Source organism: Talaromyces stipitatus, genomic scaffold, assembly GCF_000003125.1.
Source record: "Talaromyces stipitatus ATCC 10500 scf_1105507295527 genomic scaffold, whole genome shotgun sequence".
Taxonomy (NCBI): domain Eukaryota; kingdom Fungi; phylum Ascomycota; class Eurotiomycetes; order Eurotiales; family Trichocomaceae; genus Talaromyces; species Talaromyces stipitatus.
In genome coordinates this window covers 2,637,592-2,654,571 of record NW_002990114.1, presented here as the reverse complement: position 1 = coordinate 2,654,571, position 16,980 = coordinate 2,637,592, and the positions used below count along the sequence as shown (strand labels likewise).

General features: G+C 46.2%; 10 protein-coding genes across 10 annotated transcripts; 5 read left to right on the top strand and 5 right to left on the bottom strand.

Annotated features, from left to right (window-relative positions):
- Positions 1–392: 392 nt before the first annotated feature.
- On the bottom strand, positions 393–2,113 carry TSTA_090230 (uncharacterized protein; the record flags this gene model as incomplete). Its single annotated transcript, XM_002478702.1, has 4 exons — positions 393–998; positions 1,051–1,530; positions 1,593–1,872; positions 1,929–2,113. 4 exons carry the CDS (start codon positions 2,111–2,113, stop codon positions 393–395), a joined length of 1,551 nt encoding a protein of 516 aa, XP_002478747.1.
- A 470-nt stretch (positions 2,114–2,583) lies between these two features.
- Positions 2,584–4,381, top strand: TSTA_090220 (cystathionine beta-synthase, putative; the record flags this gene model as incomplete). Its single annotated transcript, XM_002478701.1, has 4 exons — positions 2,584–2,840; positions 2,913–2,947; positions 3,010–3,686; positions 3,746–4,381. The coding sequence occupies 4 exons, from the start codon at positions 2,584–2,586 to the stop codon at positions 4,379–4,381; spliced, it is 1,605 nt and encodes a 534-aa protein (XP_002478746.1).
- A 498-nt stretch (positions 4,382–4,879) lies between these two features.
- Positions 4,880–5,922, bottom strand: TSTA_090210 (SRP receptor beta subunit (Srp102), putative; the record flags this gene model as incomplete). Its single annotated transcript, XM_002478700.1, has 2 exons — positions 4,880–5,635; positions 5,704–5,922. 2 exons carry the CDS (start codon positions 5,920–5,922, stop codon positions 4,880–4,882), a joined length of 975 nt encoding a protein of 324 aa, XP_002478745.1.
- Positions 5,923–6,337: 415 nt separating this feature from the next.
- Positions 6,338–7,325, top strand: TSTA_090200 (beta-1,6-glucan boisynthesis protein (Knh1), putative; the record flags this gene model as incomplete). The annotated part of the gene is made up of 4 exons (XM_002478699.1): positions 6,338–6,556; positions 6,615–6,715; positions 6,771–7,188; positions 7,257–7,325. The coding sequence occupies 4 exons, from the start codon at positions 6,338–6,340 to the stop codon at positions 7,323–7,325; spliced, it is 807 nt and encodes a 268-aa protein (XP_002478744.1).
- A 207-nt stretch (positions 7,326–7,532) lies between these two features.
- On the bottom strand, positions 7,533–9,072 carry TSTA_090190 (glutamate 5-kinase, putative; the record flags this gene model as incomplete). Its single annotated transcript, XM_002478698.1, has 5 exons — positions 7,533–8,402; positions 8,452–8,547; positions 8,603–8,713; positions 8,779–8,966; positions 9,024–9,072. The coding sequence occupies 5 exons, from the start codon at positions 9,070–9,072 to the stop codon at positions 7,533–7,535; spliced, it is 1,314 nt and encodes a 437-aa protein (XP_002478743.1).
- Positions 9,073–9,306: 234 nt separating this feature from the next.
- On the top strand, positions 9,307–10,163 carry TSTA_090180 (Ku70-binding protein, putative; the record flags this gene model as incomplete). The annotated part of the gene is made up of 3 exons (XM_002478697.1): positions 9,307–9,517; positions 9,610–9,869; positions 9,936–10,163. 3 exons carry the CDS (start codon positions 9,307–9,309, stop codon positions 10,161–10,163), a joined length of 699 nt encoding a protein of 232 aa, XP_002478742.1.
- Positions 10,164–10,422: 259 nt separating this feature from the next.
- TSTA_090170 (serine/threonine protein kinase (Ark1), putative) lies at positions 10,423–11,680 on the bottom strand (the record flags this gene model as incomplete). Its single annotated transcript, XM_002478696.1, has 3 exons — positions 10,423–10,542; positions 10,591–11,511; positions 11,585–11,680. 3 exons carry the CDS (start codon positions 11,678–11,680, stop codon positions 10,423–10,425), a joined length of 1,137 nt encoding a protein of 378 aa, XP_002478741.1.
- Positions 11,681–12,155: 475 nt separating this feature from the next.
- TSTA_090160 (TOR signaling pathway protein TipA, putative) lies at positions 12,156–13,094 on the top strand (the record flags this gene model as incomplete). The annotated part of the gene is made up of 3 exons (XM_002478695.1): positions 12,156–12,481; positions 12,535–12,925; positions 12,978–13,094. 3 exons carry the CDS (start codon positions 12,156–12,158, stop codon positions 13,092–13,094), a joined length of 834 nt encoding a protein of 277 aa, XP_002478740.1.
- A 224-nt stretch (positions 13,095–13,318) lies between these two features.
- Positions 13,319–14,399, top strand: TSTA_090150 (uncharacterized protein; the record flags this gene model as incomplete). The annotated part of the gene is made up of 3 exons (XM_002478694.1): positions 13,319–13,387; positions 13,448–13,805; positions 13,864–14,399. The coding sequence occupies 3 exons, from the start codon at positions 13,319–13,321 to the stop codon at positions 14,397–14,399; spliced, it is 963 nt and encodes a 320-aa protein (XP_002478739.1).
- A 143-nt stretch (positions 14,400–14,542) lies between these two features.
- Positions 14,543–16,889, bottom strand: TSTA_090140 (leukotriene A4 hydrolase; the record flags this gene model as incomplete). The annotated part of the gene is made up of 9 exons (XM_002478693.1): positions 14,543–14,657; positions 14,716–15,212; positions 15,274–15,502; positions 15,612–15,748; positions 15,803–15,922; positions 15,972–16,089; positions 16,144–16,354; positions 16,404–16,488; positions 16,545–16,889. The coding sequence occupies 9 exons, from the start codon at positions 16,887–16,889 to the stop codon at positions 14,543–14,545; spliced, it is 1,857 nt and encodes a 618-aa protein (XP_002478738.1).
- Positions 16,890–16,980: the final 91 nt, after the last annotated feature.

The following is a 16,980-nucleotide window of genomic DNA, read 5'->3' as shown; positions in this document are numbered from 1 at the left end:
CGTGAGCGGCAACCAACTCATTGTAAGAGTCTCTAAGCATCACAAGTAAACATGATGAACTGCTTGTGCATAGTCACATTCACTATATAGGCTAGTCTTGCATGCCGTAATGCTAGTCGTCTCGTCATAGATAAGTGACGAGGGAAAAAATGTCTATCATGTTCCCGACATCAGGGACAAATCGCTCATAGCGCTGTAAAGTGGCCGTGATCGGGTTGAAACCGTATATGAGTCTGGAAATTGTTGATATCTCACCATTCTCTTGGTCAATGTTAAATGTTCGGCAGCCGGATAACGCTTGGGAGATCCCGATTTCTCACGGCGAATTTCAGCGCCCAACTCAAGATTCAAAAATTTGGACAATTTATATTAAAGTATGATTGTCGGATAAATCAAGGGCTCGACCACTTCTCTACAAACTTATCGCGAGACCTATCCGGCTCCACAAGGACGTTCAGATCGAGTTGCTCGATGTCTTTCTGAATGACAGCGAGTTCCTTCTCGAGATCACTGAGATGTTCCTTCTCAATATGATCAACTAATGACGGCTGTGCATGCGAATCGGCATGCAGAATAGAGGCTAGAAGCTCTTTGGCCGCATCATTAGAGCCGAGAGTCTCGTAGAGAGGCATTTCGGCCGCTATACTTATATTGTGGTGAATAATATCAGCCAATTCTGACTTTTTTTCTGAAGCCAGCTCGTGTGCGGTAAGAGAAGATGAAGGTGAGATGCCGAGACGTCGTAAAAAACTTTCTAAAGATTGTAAAGACTCTTCCTCAATTGAGGTTCGGGGTTGTGGTGCCTTCATGGGTGAGGATAGAGACGAATGTCTGCGATGTGCCTTTTTGATTTGAACCTGCTCAGCCTCCCGGCTGGATATTTCTTCCTTGAAAAGAACAGACAACTGATCCAGAGCTTCGCGGTGCGACTGACGATAATAAACCTTATCGATCTCTTGTTCAGTTTCGTGTGTCATCTGCGAGAGGACCTCCAGGATCTAGAAGAACGAAATCAGATGAGGCATCAACAGAGTAAAATGAGAGACATACCATATCCAAAGTGTCTTCCAGTGAATTAACGAAATGTTGTTTCTTCTTGCTGAGTTCGCCAAGTATAGATTGTCCAAACTCTTGTCTGGCAGACATTTCAGCTAAAACTTCAATTTCCGAATATAGTGACTCCAGATCTTCCTCTAGCGCGATCTGCGTGTCTCGGTGATTGCCGGATACATCTGGCGGGCTGACATCATCCGACAAAAGTTCTTTGAGGTACAACCGATCCAATCGACAACGAATTTCTGCCGAGGACAGTTTCGAGAGTGTAGATACCAGATTCAACACATGGTTCTCCAACTTTCCATCTGCCTCTGTCGACTCCAACTCCGCCGCAAGTTTTTCCGCTTTCGATAGTACCTCGTCGTCTTCCACTAGTTTTGAGCTCACGTTTTGAAGGAGGTACTTTCTTTCCGCGTGCTTTTGTTGTTGATATTCGTGCATTCTGCTTTCCAGATCGTTCTTGATATCTTCAGCCTAGGCTGCTGGTGAGTAAACATATTGGCCGTCAAATAATTCAGCAATTTTTTGAGCAATACCATAGCTTTTATCCTTTGTTTGTCCAACAGATGCCGCCTGTTCAAGCCAGTTATGTACCGGTCATGGTTTCGATCAACCTCTCGTCTATCACTCTGTAGCCGTTCGGTAAGCTCAAGTTGAGATCTCAACACCGTCACTTGTTTTGCATATATTGCAGTTGATGATTTCAACGTTGCGGTCGATTCGCGGATTTCATCTTCGGTCAGGGCTCGCGTGGATGTCAAATCGGGGTGTCGTAGAAACGTTTCAAGTAGACCGGATCGTTCCAAGTTTTTCACACTACTTGATGTCAGTGCGAGGGTTTTTCTCCAATGTTAATTACTAGGTATACTTACAAGGCTGCTTCGTCCTTGGAGAGTAGCGTGCTGGGACTTATATGCTCCAACACCCATTGGGCATTATCTCGGCCCTGTTGTGACCCATTGTCCAGCTCGGCAGCAACATCTTCTTTCTTGAATCTGATACCATGATCCTGAAGAGCCGAGGAAAGTAGAGCACTCGCTCTGGTGTGATCTTGCATGGCTGTTTGGGAGAGCAGAGGGTGAAGTTGTTCGATGTTTATGGCAGCTGCAAACTCCACTTTTCCCCTGCTCCACCCAATTTAGGCTGATCAAGGTGTCGATCATCTCCCGCGTAAAACACCAACATTTTTTATTTATATACAAGCGTTATCAACTTTTTCTATACTGCTCTCTTGAAAATGTGTATACTACCTACAATACATGAGCTGATAAGCTGTTACTGTGATGATGTCGGAGATCCACATCGACGCCAAAGTATGATGCGGCTAGAAGCGGCGAGGGGCAACAACGATCATGGAAGTCGCCGAGTTTCTTGCGCAATTTTTAATCTCTGCTACCACAACCACTTTCTTTCTTCGAATTGACCAGACACTCTATAATCACGGCAGCTGTTCAAGAATCTAATATCGCTTCCTCATCGAAGATCTTTAATATCTCTTCCATATTAACTATCCCGATTCTCTGAGCCATGACTTCCTCACAATCTGTGGTCCCTCCGGGGGTGCTGAATAGTATCACAGAACACATCGGAAACACCCCCCTCGTCCGGTTGAATCGTCTTCCGCAGAGCTTCGGAATTGAAGCGACGGTCTATGCCAAACTGGAGTATTTCAATGCTGGCGGTAGTGTCAAGGATCGTATTGCCCTCCGCATGATTGAAGAGGCTGAAAAATCGGGCCGAATCAAACCTGGGGACACATTGATTGAGCCTACCAGTGGTAACACGTAAGATTGACATTTTTGTTTATCTATTATTCTAGAGGCAGGAAGAAGGATGACTGATACATTCCATTTTAGTGGTATTGGTCTAGCGCTTGTTGCGGCAGTCAAGGGTAGAGGACCTCGTTACTGATTCCAAATGAATTAGTTTGAACCGGATGCTAATGAGTCACAGGTTATAAAACAATCATTACTTTACCAGAGAAAATGTCCGCCGAGAAAGTCTCCGTGCTCCGCGCTCTCAATGCCAACATTATCCGTACACCTACACAGGCTGCATACGACTCTCCCGAATCCCACATCGGGGTTGCCAAACGCCTCGAAAAAGAACTTCCCAACGCCCATATTCTGGATCAATATAGCAATGAGAACAACCCATTGGCTCATGAACTTGGTACTGCGCAAGAGATCTGGACCCAGACCGAAGGCAAAATTACAGCCGTTGTCGCTGGTGCTGGCACCGGGGGTACCATCACCGGTATATCCAAGGGCTTGAAGAAACATAACTCCGCAGTGAAGGTTATTGCTGCGGACCCGCAGGGTTCAATTCTCGCACTTCCTGCATCGCTCAATGCTGAGCATGAGAATGAGCCGTACAAGGTTGAGGGTATTGGCTATGACTTTATCCCTCAAGTTCTCGATCAGTCTGCAGTTGATAAGTGGTACAAGACAGAGGATAAGGAGTCTTTTCAATATGCTCGACGACTGATTGCCGAGGAGGGTCTTTTGGTTGGAGGTAGCAGTGGAAGCGCTATTGCTGCCTTGGTCAAAGCACATCAAGACAACGTATTCTCCAAGGATGATGTTGTCGTGGTGGTTTTCCCTGATAGTATCCGCAGCTATCTCACCAAGGTATGTCAAGGAGAGAGGCCATATCTGATTAACATCATCAGCTAACAGACAATAATTAGTTTGCGGATGATGACTGGCTGGCTGCCAATGATCTTCTTCCTTCCGTTCCAAGCGAACTTTCAACAATCACATCCGAGACCCCTATAACCCGCGAACAGAAAGATGTCTTCGCTAACGGTCGAGTCCGCTCACTGAGACTCAAGCCTGTGACCACAGTGCGAGCGAATGACTCCTGTCAGGCAGCAATTGAACTCATGCGAGAGAAGGGATTTGACCAGCTACCCGTCCTTACAGCTGACGGCAAGAAACTTGCCGGTCTTGTCACATTGGGTAATGTCTTGAGCTGGATTTCTCGCGGCCGTGCTGCCGGCAGGAGTCCCGTATCAGATGTCATGTTTGACTTTTCGAAGTTACCCGAAGTCGTGACCGATCCCAGGGATATCGGCGCTTCCTTACAGGCCGCTTCCAATAAAACAGACGGTCAAGGAGCACAGGCTGCACCCACCAAGAATCGCAATAAGTTCTTTGAGATTACATGGGATACCCCTCTCAGCGTACTCAACCGCTTCTTTGAGTGGAATAGTGCTGCTATCGTCACTGAACGTGACGAGCAAGGGACAATCAAGCCTGTTGCAGTAGCCACCAAGGTTGATTTGCTTACTTGGTTGTTACATCAGAGCAATAACAAGTCCTAGTCATGAATTCTGTTGATTGTTATGATTAGTTTTGAGAACTGCTAATAATTACGATGGCGGCTTGGTTCTGATTAATGTGCTTTTTTGGTTTATTCATTTGTTTGTCATGAGTAGTCACTTGTCAATCATAGACCATAGATTATGTACACTGATATAACTCAGAGTAATGTCAGCTTAATCTCTATATACAGGTATCCAGTCCAGACTGATTGTAACATACCATCTAGTCGTGTTTAAAATCCACGGCAATACCGAGCTCATACCATCTTTCTACAGTAAGGAACTTAAGGAACTCCGGTATGAGCTTGACAGAGAGTGCAGCGCATCAATTTCGTCTCAGAGATCGCCGAAAAAGCGACCAGAGCGATGTTGGCCCCGGCAATATCAGCTTGCAGTCTAAACCCCGGAGCTGAAGGCCTCCTCGCTTCTGGGGTGACTGGGAGCGTCGGACGTCTCGGATATGACCATTCATGGAAAAGAAGACATATTCGGACCATTTCACAGGCACGATCCGATCCATTCTTCCCATTTCCGAATCCCAGTCGCACTCACACCATCCTTCTCATTCTCAGCCTTGGCGAATCCACCAACAACGTCTACTTTGACACCGATATCATCCTCCAATCCATGGAACGTGAATTTATCACCATCTCCGCCTAGAACCTCTTCTCCATCCTCATCATGTTCCGGATTAGCACTAGCATCCAAAAGACCCTTTTGACGCGTCTGTCGAATCCGGTCAATTTCAGACTCGAGCTTTTGCTTGACAGAACCAGGTGGTAGAGCCGTGAATAAATCTTGCTTATTCGCAGCTACCAAGATAGGAAAGTTCGTTCCTGCTTTCTTGGACAGTTTGCCTTTACTCAACACAATTTTCTGCAGTACAAGTAGAATATCGTATAAGTAACCCGCATAATCTCGCAGATTCTCCGCTCCCTCTACTAAAGAAGCAGCATCCACGAAGAAAATGATTCCGCAGATCGATGAAGCTTCCTTCTTACTCTTTGAGCTGAGCTCCGTTTGCAGTTGAGTCAATTGCGCGGATCGCAATTTACCGTGGCCCGGTGTATCGCGCAGGACATATTTGACTGCATTTCTTTTGGCATCGGGGAGACTGGGATCGTTCACTGAGCGATACCGATTGGAAAATATGGGCACCGAGGGGGGTAAGGTCACGGTTGTGGAGGTGGATGTTTGCGAAGTATGAGTACTGTGGGATGGTGTCTTGGCTTTATATAAAGAAGACGACTCGACCTGTACAATATATCAATTAGTTATTAACTCTCATAAATAGTAGGCACCGGCCTCTCTAGAGAACGTACCAAAGATAGAAACGCAGTCTTTCCAGCTCCACTCGGTCCAAGCAACACAAAAGTAGACAAAGGTGGGCTGGCTGCTTTGCGATAGATTATCCAATGCAAGAGAATAGGTAGAGTGAGTGTGACGACGAGCGCTAGCAAGATTGCAGTCGGATTGCCATCAAGCAGGGTAGTCGCAATGGACGCGAGCGAAGATTTCCAGTCTTCAAGTAAATAATCCATTGCGTGTTTAAGTGGCTGGTGGTCTATAGCCACGCTGTCTATGGCACAACCCTTCAATCTTCGGTGGGATATGATTGAAGTATGTATGGACTTGCGGAGTTGTATTGACATACGTAGCGGATGGTAGGACCGTTCGGTGGCCTCAGGATTCAGGCAGCCCTGAGTTCGGTATGTGATGCGGGTCCTTAGCTCTTCCAAGAGCCAATCACAACCTGCGATTGCTGTTGTTTGGCATTCAAGGAACATACACAACTAATAGACTACGAATGAGCAAGTTATTATTACTAGGGAGGAGTAGCCAAGGTCTATTTGGATTGTCTCCAATGTCTTCTTATTATTGAGATACGTGTCGGTTCGGTTTTTCTTCGAGTCTGAACAGACACCATCCCAAGTGCCCAGCGGTCCAGAAGACAGAATGAAATTGACCAAAGCTACCTCGCTACTCGCATTAATAACTCTCCCTCTGCTAGCATTTGCTGATGTGGAGTTCATAGAACCTCGCGCAGGTTCAACGGTTAAGAGTGGTGACATATTGACTGCCTATTGGAAAGATTCTGGAGACTTGCCTAGTCTCTTAGAGCTTCATGAGTATGATCTCTTTCTATGCGCCGGGGGTCCTGAGATCGAATACTCTGTTCGTATATACTGCTCATATTGATCGTTTGGCACAAAGCTAACCGATGATACCACAGGAGGAGCTGGCGTTGCTCGTACCAAATGGTCTTTTCGACAAAGGGAATTCTGTCTCTTTCCAGATTCGATCAGATCTGGGGTCTGAATACCCTGACGCATAGTAAGACATGCCAAAAAAATCTTTGGCTTTTGCCTACTGACATCCACTCGTATAGTTTTCTCAAAATGACATCCAGAGGAACCAATAACATGACACTCGTCAACTATTCCGAGCGATTCTCAGTGACTGGCATGACGGGAACATTTTCGGAACTGGTCCAATATGGACTATTGCTCGCCGCAAACGACACCGCCAAATACCACCAGGAGCTGAAATTAAGAAAGAGGCAGGTAGCGACGGCCATCATTCCCGCCAAAGACGTGTATAACGTTCCGTACCCTCAACAAACCAGGGGATTGACCAAGTATGCGCCTATGGGCAAACGACCAGCCACCACTATTACGGCCAAGAGCGGTCCTCCTCAATTTCCCACCAGCGCTTTCGAAGTGGCTCACACGTTTTTACCAATCCCAACTTGGCAGACTACATTGACTGCTTCACGGACCTGGACCACTTCTGGAATGGAGAATCCTGTAAGCTTCACTGTTGCTGCGAAAATCGCCGCAAGCGAGTCGGCGCTGATCTTTTTCGATTTGTGTAGGCAACTCCGGCACCACACCCCAAAGATGATATGCAAATATATCTCAGAAGGTGGGCTGATGATGAATGAGAGGTCGGCAATAAGCTTCGAAGTGAATCCGCGGCCTTCGTCAATATTGGAGAGAGTGTATTATGTCCATCTGGGGTGTAAATGAATTGAATATGACAGAGTGGAACATTTCCTTTTGCATGCCTCTTTAGTACCATGTCCATGGTATCTCATCTCTGTGCTCTTGCACTAAGCTGTATAGGCCCATACATTCAGTGTATGACCAATCTATCCAAAGTTAGGAGTAGCAGCGCCGCTCGGTATTTCTTTCGGGAAGAAAGAAATATTCTCGCGTAGAGCTACATACTCGCTATCCGCGTATCCGAGAACAGCTTGGATGTGAGTACTGCGCACACCCTTGATACGGTTAATTTCCAGACTGCCATAGTTCACAATAGCTCGCCCAACCTCTCTGGGTTCCTCTGCGTGGGACATAAAATCGCCATCGATGGCGGTTTGTGAACGTCTCTCGACAACGAATAGGCGGACTGCTTCCTGTTGACCAAAATGTCCTTCAACAGCAAGGACACCTGCAGGAAGAAGACTGGCTTTCTTCTGTAGGGCGCTGAATGCGCCTTGGTCGATAAACAGACTTCCATGAGGAGCAAGACCGTGTAAAACCCAGAATGAGCGTGATTGAATAGGGGTAGCTGAGGGGAGGAATCGGGTATGTAGAGGAGGTAACGATAAACCAGAAGTCGAACCGGTCATTGCTTTCTGCTCCGAGTTTGTTTGATCTGTTGTCTGGGAAAATACGTGTAAACCAGTCTGGGATTCTTGCAGATAGTTGACGATATCATGCACATTGCCAGGCTTTGAACTTTTGGTGATGATGGTTGTCACACCAGCACTGGTAGCAAGACGAGCAGCAACGATCTTGGTACCCATGCCTCCGGTACCTAGCGACGAACCGGATGTTGACACATCTGCTTCGAGAGTTGATATATCGGAAACGACTTCGATGGGTCTTGCATCAGGGTCATGTCTTGGGTTCGCTGTATATAGGCAGTCTACATCAGTCATCAAAAAGAGATAGTCAGCTTTGACCATGGCTGCGGTTATAGCTGATAGAGTATCATTGTCTCCGAATTTGATTTCCTAATCCATGTTAGCAATAATTTTAAAAGCGTCAGGTGTATCAAAGTACCGCAACTGCCAAAGTATCGTTTTCATTGACAACTGGAAGGACGCCCATATCCAGCAGCTCGGAAAAGGTGTTTTGAGCATTTATATATTGTGTACGCTGTTTAATTGATTAAGAAACATATCAAATCTTCAGATCAAAAGTATGGGCTTACGTCTGCAATATCGCTTCTAGTAAGAAGAATTTGAGCAACAGGAATCCGGAGATGTCCAAAAAGGCCGTCCCACAGACTCATAAGCCGGCATTGGCCAACAGCAGCAAGAGCCTATAGTGTTTCAGTCAGCAAACAAGTCTTCAACCTTCAAGTGAAATGAGCAAGTCTCTACTGACTTGTATCCGGGGTAGATGTGTCGGTCTCTCATCAATATCCATTCTGCGTAAGCCAACTCCAATGGCACCCGAAGATACTAGAATAACCCTATGTCCATTCTTGCGGAGTTTTGCAACGGTTTCGACAATTGAGGACAGAATGGACAGAATTGGCTCATGTGTGCGTTCATCCACAATCGAACTCGTTCCTAATGACTCATTGGTATATATTTTCGTTTAGTAAGCCTTGCTGCCAGGAAATGTACCTAATTTTATGACAATAGTCAAGTTCTTTGAACCATCCACGGTCTCCATTTTGATCCAAGTAAATGTGACGAAAGAATCTATAATTTTGAAAAACGGATACAAAATTTGGCAAAAACGAAAAAGGCGTCAACAAAACAAAGTTTCGTCGTTTGCGGAGTCGTATCGGAGCTAGATATTATTCTGCCAGGTGTCTCCGCTCAAATTGTGGCCGATCTCAGATCGTTTTCTCCGTTGATCAAAAGCCAATTGCATCGAATTTCACAAAGCAGATACTAAAGAACAATGTCGGATTCAAACTCGTCATCTCCTCCAAAGGATACAGGCTATATCGAAGGCGATGATTTCTCTACACAATGGAGGAACATCTTCTCGATCTTGACGGGTAGAATGACTCCCGAAGGACAAGAGCAATTCCGTCTCGCGAAAGATATTCGCAACGAAGCAGCTGATTGCAAACGATGTGAAGATCAGCGTGATTATCTCTTGCAATTCAGTAGGTCGAGTCCTTTCGTTCTCGTATTCATCTGCGTCGGACGTGATATTTGTTAAGTCGGAAATGTCAGCTTACCAATCTTCATCTTCTAGGTCCTATTATTCGATATCTAAGCGACAACATTCGCCAATTAGGCGGCGACCTGGGCAGTCACAATCTTCGTTGTCGGCGATGTACGCAAAGGAAAGCAGGCGGGTTTGATCCAGAATACGGTATCCAAATATGCGCGAATGAGATGCGTGATCAAGGACATCTAGAGGACACAATGGCGCATGAAATGGTACATGCGTACGATCATCTTCGCTTTAAGTTGGACTGGGATAGCGATTTGAGACATGCGGCGTGCACTGAGGTATTTCCCTTCTCATTTGGCCACATAATAAAATGGTTCAATTGCTGACGAACGACTACTTTCTAGATTCGCGCAAGTTCCCTCAGCGGCGAGTGCAGATGGGCTCGAGAATTCTTCCGAAGAGGTCAATGGAAACTTACCCAGCAACATCAGGAATGCGTTCGAAGAAGAGCAATCCTCTCTGTTCGCGCAAGACCCTTTTGCAAGGACGAAGCACATGCCGAAAAAGTTGTGAATGAGGTGTGGGAAAGTTGTTTCCGTGATACCAGACCCTTTGATGAAATCTTTCGATGATCCTGGGTTGGTGATCTGGAAACCTGTGACTGCTCGGCTATACCCTGTACATTACTGCTTATGACGGCGTTTGATGACTCTCCCAACCAAGGAATATATATAAATAGAAAGCATTTGTGACTCAATTCCTATCGTTTGAAATTGTTAACTCGAAAAACGCTCATTTTGCCCAACTCCAATATCATCATGTGTAATGAACGAAACCTGAACTCCAAAAAAAATGCAAAAACAAAAACAAAAAACGGTATGTCTATCGGTCTTACTTCTGGCCTGAGCTACGCTGAGTTGTCTTTTCTGTTTTGACGCAATGCTTCAAAATCCATGGATGCTGCTGGGCTTCATCAATAGTCATTCGCTTCTCAGGGTCTAGAACAAGAAGCTATCAAGGAGTTAGTTATTGTCAATCACAACGCAGGCTTGAACTTACCCTTTTAATGAAGTCCCTGGCCTCCGGGCTAACAAATGAAGGAATTGTCATGTCGGCCCTGGTAATTCTTCGTTGAGTCATGACCGGAGTATCCTCGAAGGGTGCTTCTCCGACGAGGAATTCGTAGGTCAACACGCCAAGACTCCAGAGGTCGACTTTGTCGCTGTAGTAGTTCTCCTGCGATCCTCTAACCAGCATCTCCGGGGGAAGGTAGTCGAGTGTCCCACACATTGTCTGCCTTCTGTTATTGGGTGCATGCACACTCCATCCGAAGTCACTAATCTTGATCTCTCCATGAATACCGACCAAGATATTTTCCGGCTTGATATCTCGATGAATGACGTGTTTCTTGTGTAGATACTTCAAAGCAGCCGCCATCTGTGCGATATACTGGGCAGACTTCCACTCGGGAAAACGGTGCTCCTTGCGCAGATGTTTGTACAGCTCGCCTTTGCCAGCGAACTCTAGAATGAGAAAGATCCGCTTGCTGTCATGAAAGTGACCATACAGTCGAAGCACATTGGGATGCCTCAAATTGCTTTGAATCTCAATCTCTCTTCGGACTTGCTTTTGGACCCCCCCTTGCTGGAGTTCGGATTTGTGCAGAACCTTCAAGGCACAGATGAACCCAGTTGATCGCTCTTTAGCCAAGTAGACACGGCCAAACTTTCCTTTTCCTAGAGCCTTTCCAATTTCAAACATGCCAAGGTGTAGTTTCTTAGGGGCTGGTTGGTCGTAAAGGACGGTGGAGCTTTCTTCAGATCGACCCTGCTGCTCTTTGTTGGAGGGCGACCCAGCATTTGCTTTTGAGTCGGTTGTGTTTTGTAAGGCAATCTTCAACAGTTGGTTGCGAGTTGAGCTTGCTGCTGATGGATTTGCAGCTCCCAGGCCGATCAGAGACACTGCAGTTGACAGAGAGCCCTAGTCCATCAAGTTAGCTACCAGTGTCGGACGGTAGACAACCGCAGAGCAGCTCCTAGATCGGTCATTTTACCTTTGCTTTGATATGGCCCTTTGTGGTTCCATGGTGTTCATTCTCATCATTGACTGACAGATGCTCGAATCGAGCTTCCAAAGTCTTCGTTGCCATGTTTGGTGGTGAGAGCAGTGAGGAAGAAGAGACCTGCAGTACAAGACAAGAAGTCACGATTAATATTGAGTGTTACAGATAACGACTGCTCATGAGCGTGGTATAATGTATTTTGATATAGAGAGGGAGAGCAGAGACGGAGAGCAGAGTGGTGGTTGTTCGAAAGGAAGTTATAAAGAATGAAGAGGGAAGTGAGCAAGGGATGTTTATTAGCAACGGGAAGCTAGCCATCTCCCGGGCAACGGGTCACACTGGGCCCAGAACGGTTTAGCACGAACTATTCCAATCATTGCGGGGCAGACGAACTATCAGAGCTTCAAGCCTTCAACAGCACTTTACTATTTGAAATCACTTTAGCTTTTCATTTCTCAATCTTGTTAAGAATATCGTTAGGCTGCTAACATATCAGAGTATTCGACTAGCGAACCGCCACACCCACACACGTTTTTCGGCGTAACTTAAGGCGTGTTTCAGCATGGCAGCCGATTCTTCGTCAGCTCAATGGTCATCACCAAACGTCGAGGTCAAGATGCATCCACGACCGCAGACTTTCTCTAGGAAAGGATTCACAATTACGACGCAAAAACTGCCCATACTCAAGGCCGGCCCTATCGAAGAAATGACAAACAAACTGGGCATCACCCCTCCAGAAATGATATTCGGCGACAACTTCGTAGCAATTGAGCACAATACCAGCGGATGGGGTATAGGATTCAATGCGTTCGATGCTTTAGACAGAGTCGACAAGACTGGCGCCGCAATGCTTAAAGTTGCATACTCGAAAGAATGGCAAAAGAGCAGGTGAATACACCTTCGCAAAAAATCTGAAGACGCGAAGCTGACTATTTCACAAGGGAACACACCCACGACGGAATAAAAGAGGTCGTGAAGCCTTTCGACTGGTCTTACAGTACCGACTATAAAGGAACTATCAAACCCGACGCCGCAGCCCTCAGTCCGTCCGAAGTTGAGATTCCAATTGAACTTCTCAAACGACCAGACCCAATTCTTTTCTTCGATGATGTGATGCTTTACGAAGACGAATTAGCTGATAATGGTATATCCATGCTATCTTGCAAAATCCGTGTTATGCCTGATCGCCTCCTTTTACTTGCTCGATTCTTTATGAGACTGGACAACGTTGTCTTTAGGCTGAGGGATACCAGGGTATACGTGGATTTTGATAAAGCCGAGGTGATTAGGGATTACCAGGCTCGAGAGATGGGCTATGAAGATGTACGAAAGGTAGGAGACATCTCTGTTTAACAATTTAATGGTCTGTGCTGACAGAAATCAGGCCCTAGCCAGCGGTCGCGAGGACATTGCGGCAGTCATGAGGGATCCAAACAGACTTTCTCAAATTTTACCAATTGTTGAACATTCTCTGGAGCGGACAGTACTCTCATCTCAATAATGACCTGGGAGGTACTACGATTCCAGATGAGGATTCAACATCAGTTTGCGAAATTCCGGATGGTGATTGGCGGGATCCCGCGGGGTCAAACACTGCAAACAATTTTCCAAGACGTCGAGCAAATCATTGACGCGCTGAATGATCTCTTTTTTCCAATGACTTCACCAGAAACGCAGCCATCTCAACAGGTCCAGTGATTCAATATAAAATCTAGTGGAGACGAAATGTCAACCAAATTACTGTGCCCTAATTGCTCTCTGAGCTCACGCTTTGGCGTGTTTGCGAGAGAACAGGTATTGTCTTGCAATTGATCACTTCGGCCTCGCCATCACTTCTAACTCAATTTATTTCAGTCCAAAGCCGTACATACCATAAGCCACCCATTGTCGACTCGTCAAGGATACATTGTCACATTGAAGAATGATTCGCATCCCCCTTCGAGACGATCCGAGTATCGGTCGGGTCTCTCCCCTTCACGTCGAAACTTTTCATCAACCCCTACAGCTAGCTCCGGCATACTAAAGAGTCTAGCATCTCGTCGAGGAGGTGCGGCAGAAACATATGTCTCATATGGATTTACTCAGAAACTGTATGAAGCTTGCTCGTCCCAAGCGGATTATGAAATTCCACAATTAGCCCAAAAAGGAGTCGAAATTCCGAAGACTGCTGAGGGGGAGGAGCTCGGGGTTGGAGAGGGATTGTGGTATAAGGGTAAGCTTGGTAGTCCATTATCTCATTAGCAATTGCTTACTAAGTATCCCTTATATAGAGCTTGAATTGCTTCCCACGTTTTCCACATGGTCGCAGGTAACTTTCCTGCATATGTATTTGCTCACAGTCCGTATCCGCGCCCTTCCATCACCCGAAAGTGTACGAACACATTCTCGCCATTTATTCGACCACTTCTCGCACAACGCTGAACAGCGCATGGCCACGTTACACAACATACACAGCCGCGCCATCCGCAACAAGTACCTCAAAGATCTCTTCATCCAATGGCGCGGCATCCTCGCCGCATATGACGAGGGGCTCGTCAAAGGCGACGCAGTCCTCGGTGCCGCCGTATGGAGAAATATATGGAAAGCAAGCAGCTCTACGCATGACGGGCGCGACCTCGATTGGGCCAAAGTAGCTACTGTAGTGGCTTATATGCGCCGTGTGCTTTCGGAGTTGGCAAAGACGAATGAAGCAGACCTTGTCTTTGATCTTGTTGGTACGGAAGCTGCCGCTGTCGCTGCTGGGGGAGAAAAGAAGACCATATTTGGGCTAAAGAATATTGATTTCAAGCTTGGTGGATTGAAGTAGATTTATCCCGGGCCCATATACCATGTACTATAATAATTCTTCGTTACGACGCAGCATCCTACAATCTCATCACTAATTGCACCACCTTATATGCACGTAACATTCCTAGGACTATTTCTATATGGCGAAGTCTCTCTACCTGCCTATTTGGCGAGATCCTTTTCAACCAATCCACGACAAATAGGATGGTAGAAGTCTTTATGCTTTTCAAAAGTTTCCACGGCAACCTGGCGATCAATTTTCTTAAGAGCGCGGAACCTGATGGACTGTCAGTACTCTGCAGCCTTCTTAACGAAATATAGGATGAGGAACTTACAATGGTCGAACGAACTTCATCCTTCCAATCTCGCCCAAAAGCTTAACGGTAGGCCCAATAGCCGTTCTATCACCAATCTTCAGACCCAGTCTGAAATAGAGGTTGGTGACTTCAATATTCGAGCTTTCTGAGAATCCATAAACCTGACCCATAAGACGGAATGAGTCTGAGCTTAGTGGAGGATCTTCAAAGAGAGTGACCCGTTCAAGGAAGACGATGAATTGGTTTGCGCTTAAACTCTTGACGTCTTCCTTCGATGGGGTGAACGTTGATGAGGAAGACCCAAGGAACTTCCATTTATCGGCTAATTCGTAGACGATGTCGACGAGGGAGGTGTCGAAATCTGGTTTGGGTGGGAGGCCGGGAGAGTAGAACCATGATTCCCAGTCGACTTCGCTGAGACGTTTGGATGCTACGGGGTCATTGGAGAAGAAGTCTAGGATTGTTGCTTTGAAGTCGTAGGAGTCGAGGGATTTCTCCTTGAAGATGGAGAAATACTATACAATTTATATTAGTGAAGCCACATTATGTATATGATAGACCCCCAGGAAGACTTACGTGTGGGATAAATCGATCAAAAACTTCTTTGGTCAAGAGATTCTCAAGGTAGAACAAGAATGTGAATCCCTTTTCGTAAGGAACTTTGGAGAAAGCGTCATCGGGGTCTTTTCCTTTCAAATCAATGACTAGCTTTGTGAATTCATTGTCCTTGCCGAATTCTTCAACGGACTCCTTGAGTCCGTCCCAGCCGATAATAGCTGAAAAATGTCGGTGTGGTTCACCGTGTCTGTTGGAGTTAGTGATATCCGATCATGATCTGTCGAAGATAGAAAACTCACACTGCACCCATGATCTAGTACACGATTATTAGTAAACAATCCAAACGGGAGACAGACGTCATCCTCACCCTACGCTCCAAATAGGTAGTCCAACCTTCATTCAGCCAGAAATGCTCCCAAGACGCATTTGTGACGAGGTTCCCACTCCAGCTATGAGCCAATTCATGAGCAATGACATCTACATTTTCTCGATCCTATTTTGAAGTTCAATTAGCACTATTCCGGTTTCGAGTTAGGTGGACTATCACCTTTGATATCAAACTTGGAGTCGCAAACGTATAAATCGGGTTCTCCATTCCTCCGTATGGGAAGCTGGGAGGAAGAATGAGGATGTTGTACTCGCCCCATGCATAGGGATATACTATTCTCTGTAAAAAATCAGATCAGATTCGGAAAGATTAAGGATGGATCACCCACCTCGATAGCTTCGATGAATTTCTCGGTATGCGCTTCGAGTTCCCATTTGCAGTCATCAATTTTATCAGGGCTGGACACAACCACGCTTCTAGGACCGACGGGTGCTTCTGTCAAGTCTCTGAGAATAGGTGTTAACCATCGTCTTGCAGATCACAAGAAGGAAAGTACGCACCCACTTGCCACGGCAAAGAGATAGCTAGGAATTGGGACATTCTGCTTGAACTTGTAGAGGTTGTTTCCCTTTGCACTGTCCTCTCGTACAGGTAATCCACTAGCAACAACGGGGAATGGAGACTTAATATTAAAGTCGAATGTAGTTTTCACATCGGGGGTATCCTGGCAGGGAAAGATGGAGCGAGCGTGGATAGCCTGGCATTGAGAGACTGTAGGTGATTAGAAGTTGTTCATAGATAGTCCAGACACGAGACGTACACATGTAAGGATGCTTCCTGTTTGATGTTTGAGCTTCCGCCAACCATTGAAGCGCAGTGCATTTCTCGGTGGTCTTGAGAGAAATCTATAGCCACCACAGCTATCAGTCTATATCCGTACTGCAAGAAGAATATCATTTACGTCAAGTTCCACAGTAGCACCTTCCTCGACACCCTTCTCAAGCACAACCTTCAAAGCACTTCCATACGGTTCGAAGCGCGGTAACAACTCCCACTGCGCCGTTTTGCCATCCACTTTCACTTGCGAAATATCAAGAAAGCTTGTATCAAGGAGGATCTCCTTTGTCTCGGCTTGCGTCTTGGAAAGCAATTGATGAATCACGTTTCCGGCGAGTCTCTTGTTGTCAAAATCAATCTCAAAGTTCGCTGTGACGTGCCGAGATCGCCAGGCTGTGTAGTTGCTCAACGTGTTGGGGTCACGAGGGCGCTGGATAGACTCGATGGAAGAGGAAGTCGTTGCTGCCATCTTCAATGGGCGGATTTGAGTGCAATTGATTGAAATGGCAAATCTTCCGGGTGTACTATAAGACACGATTGACAGGTATTGAGTCCTCCAA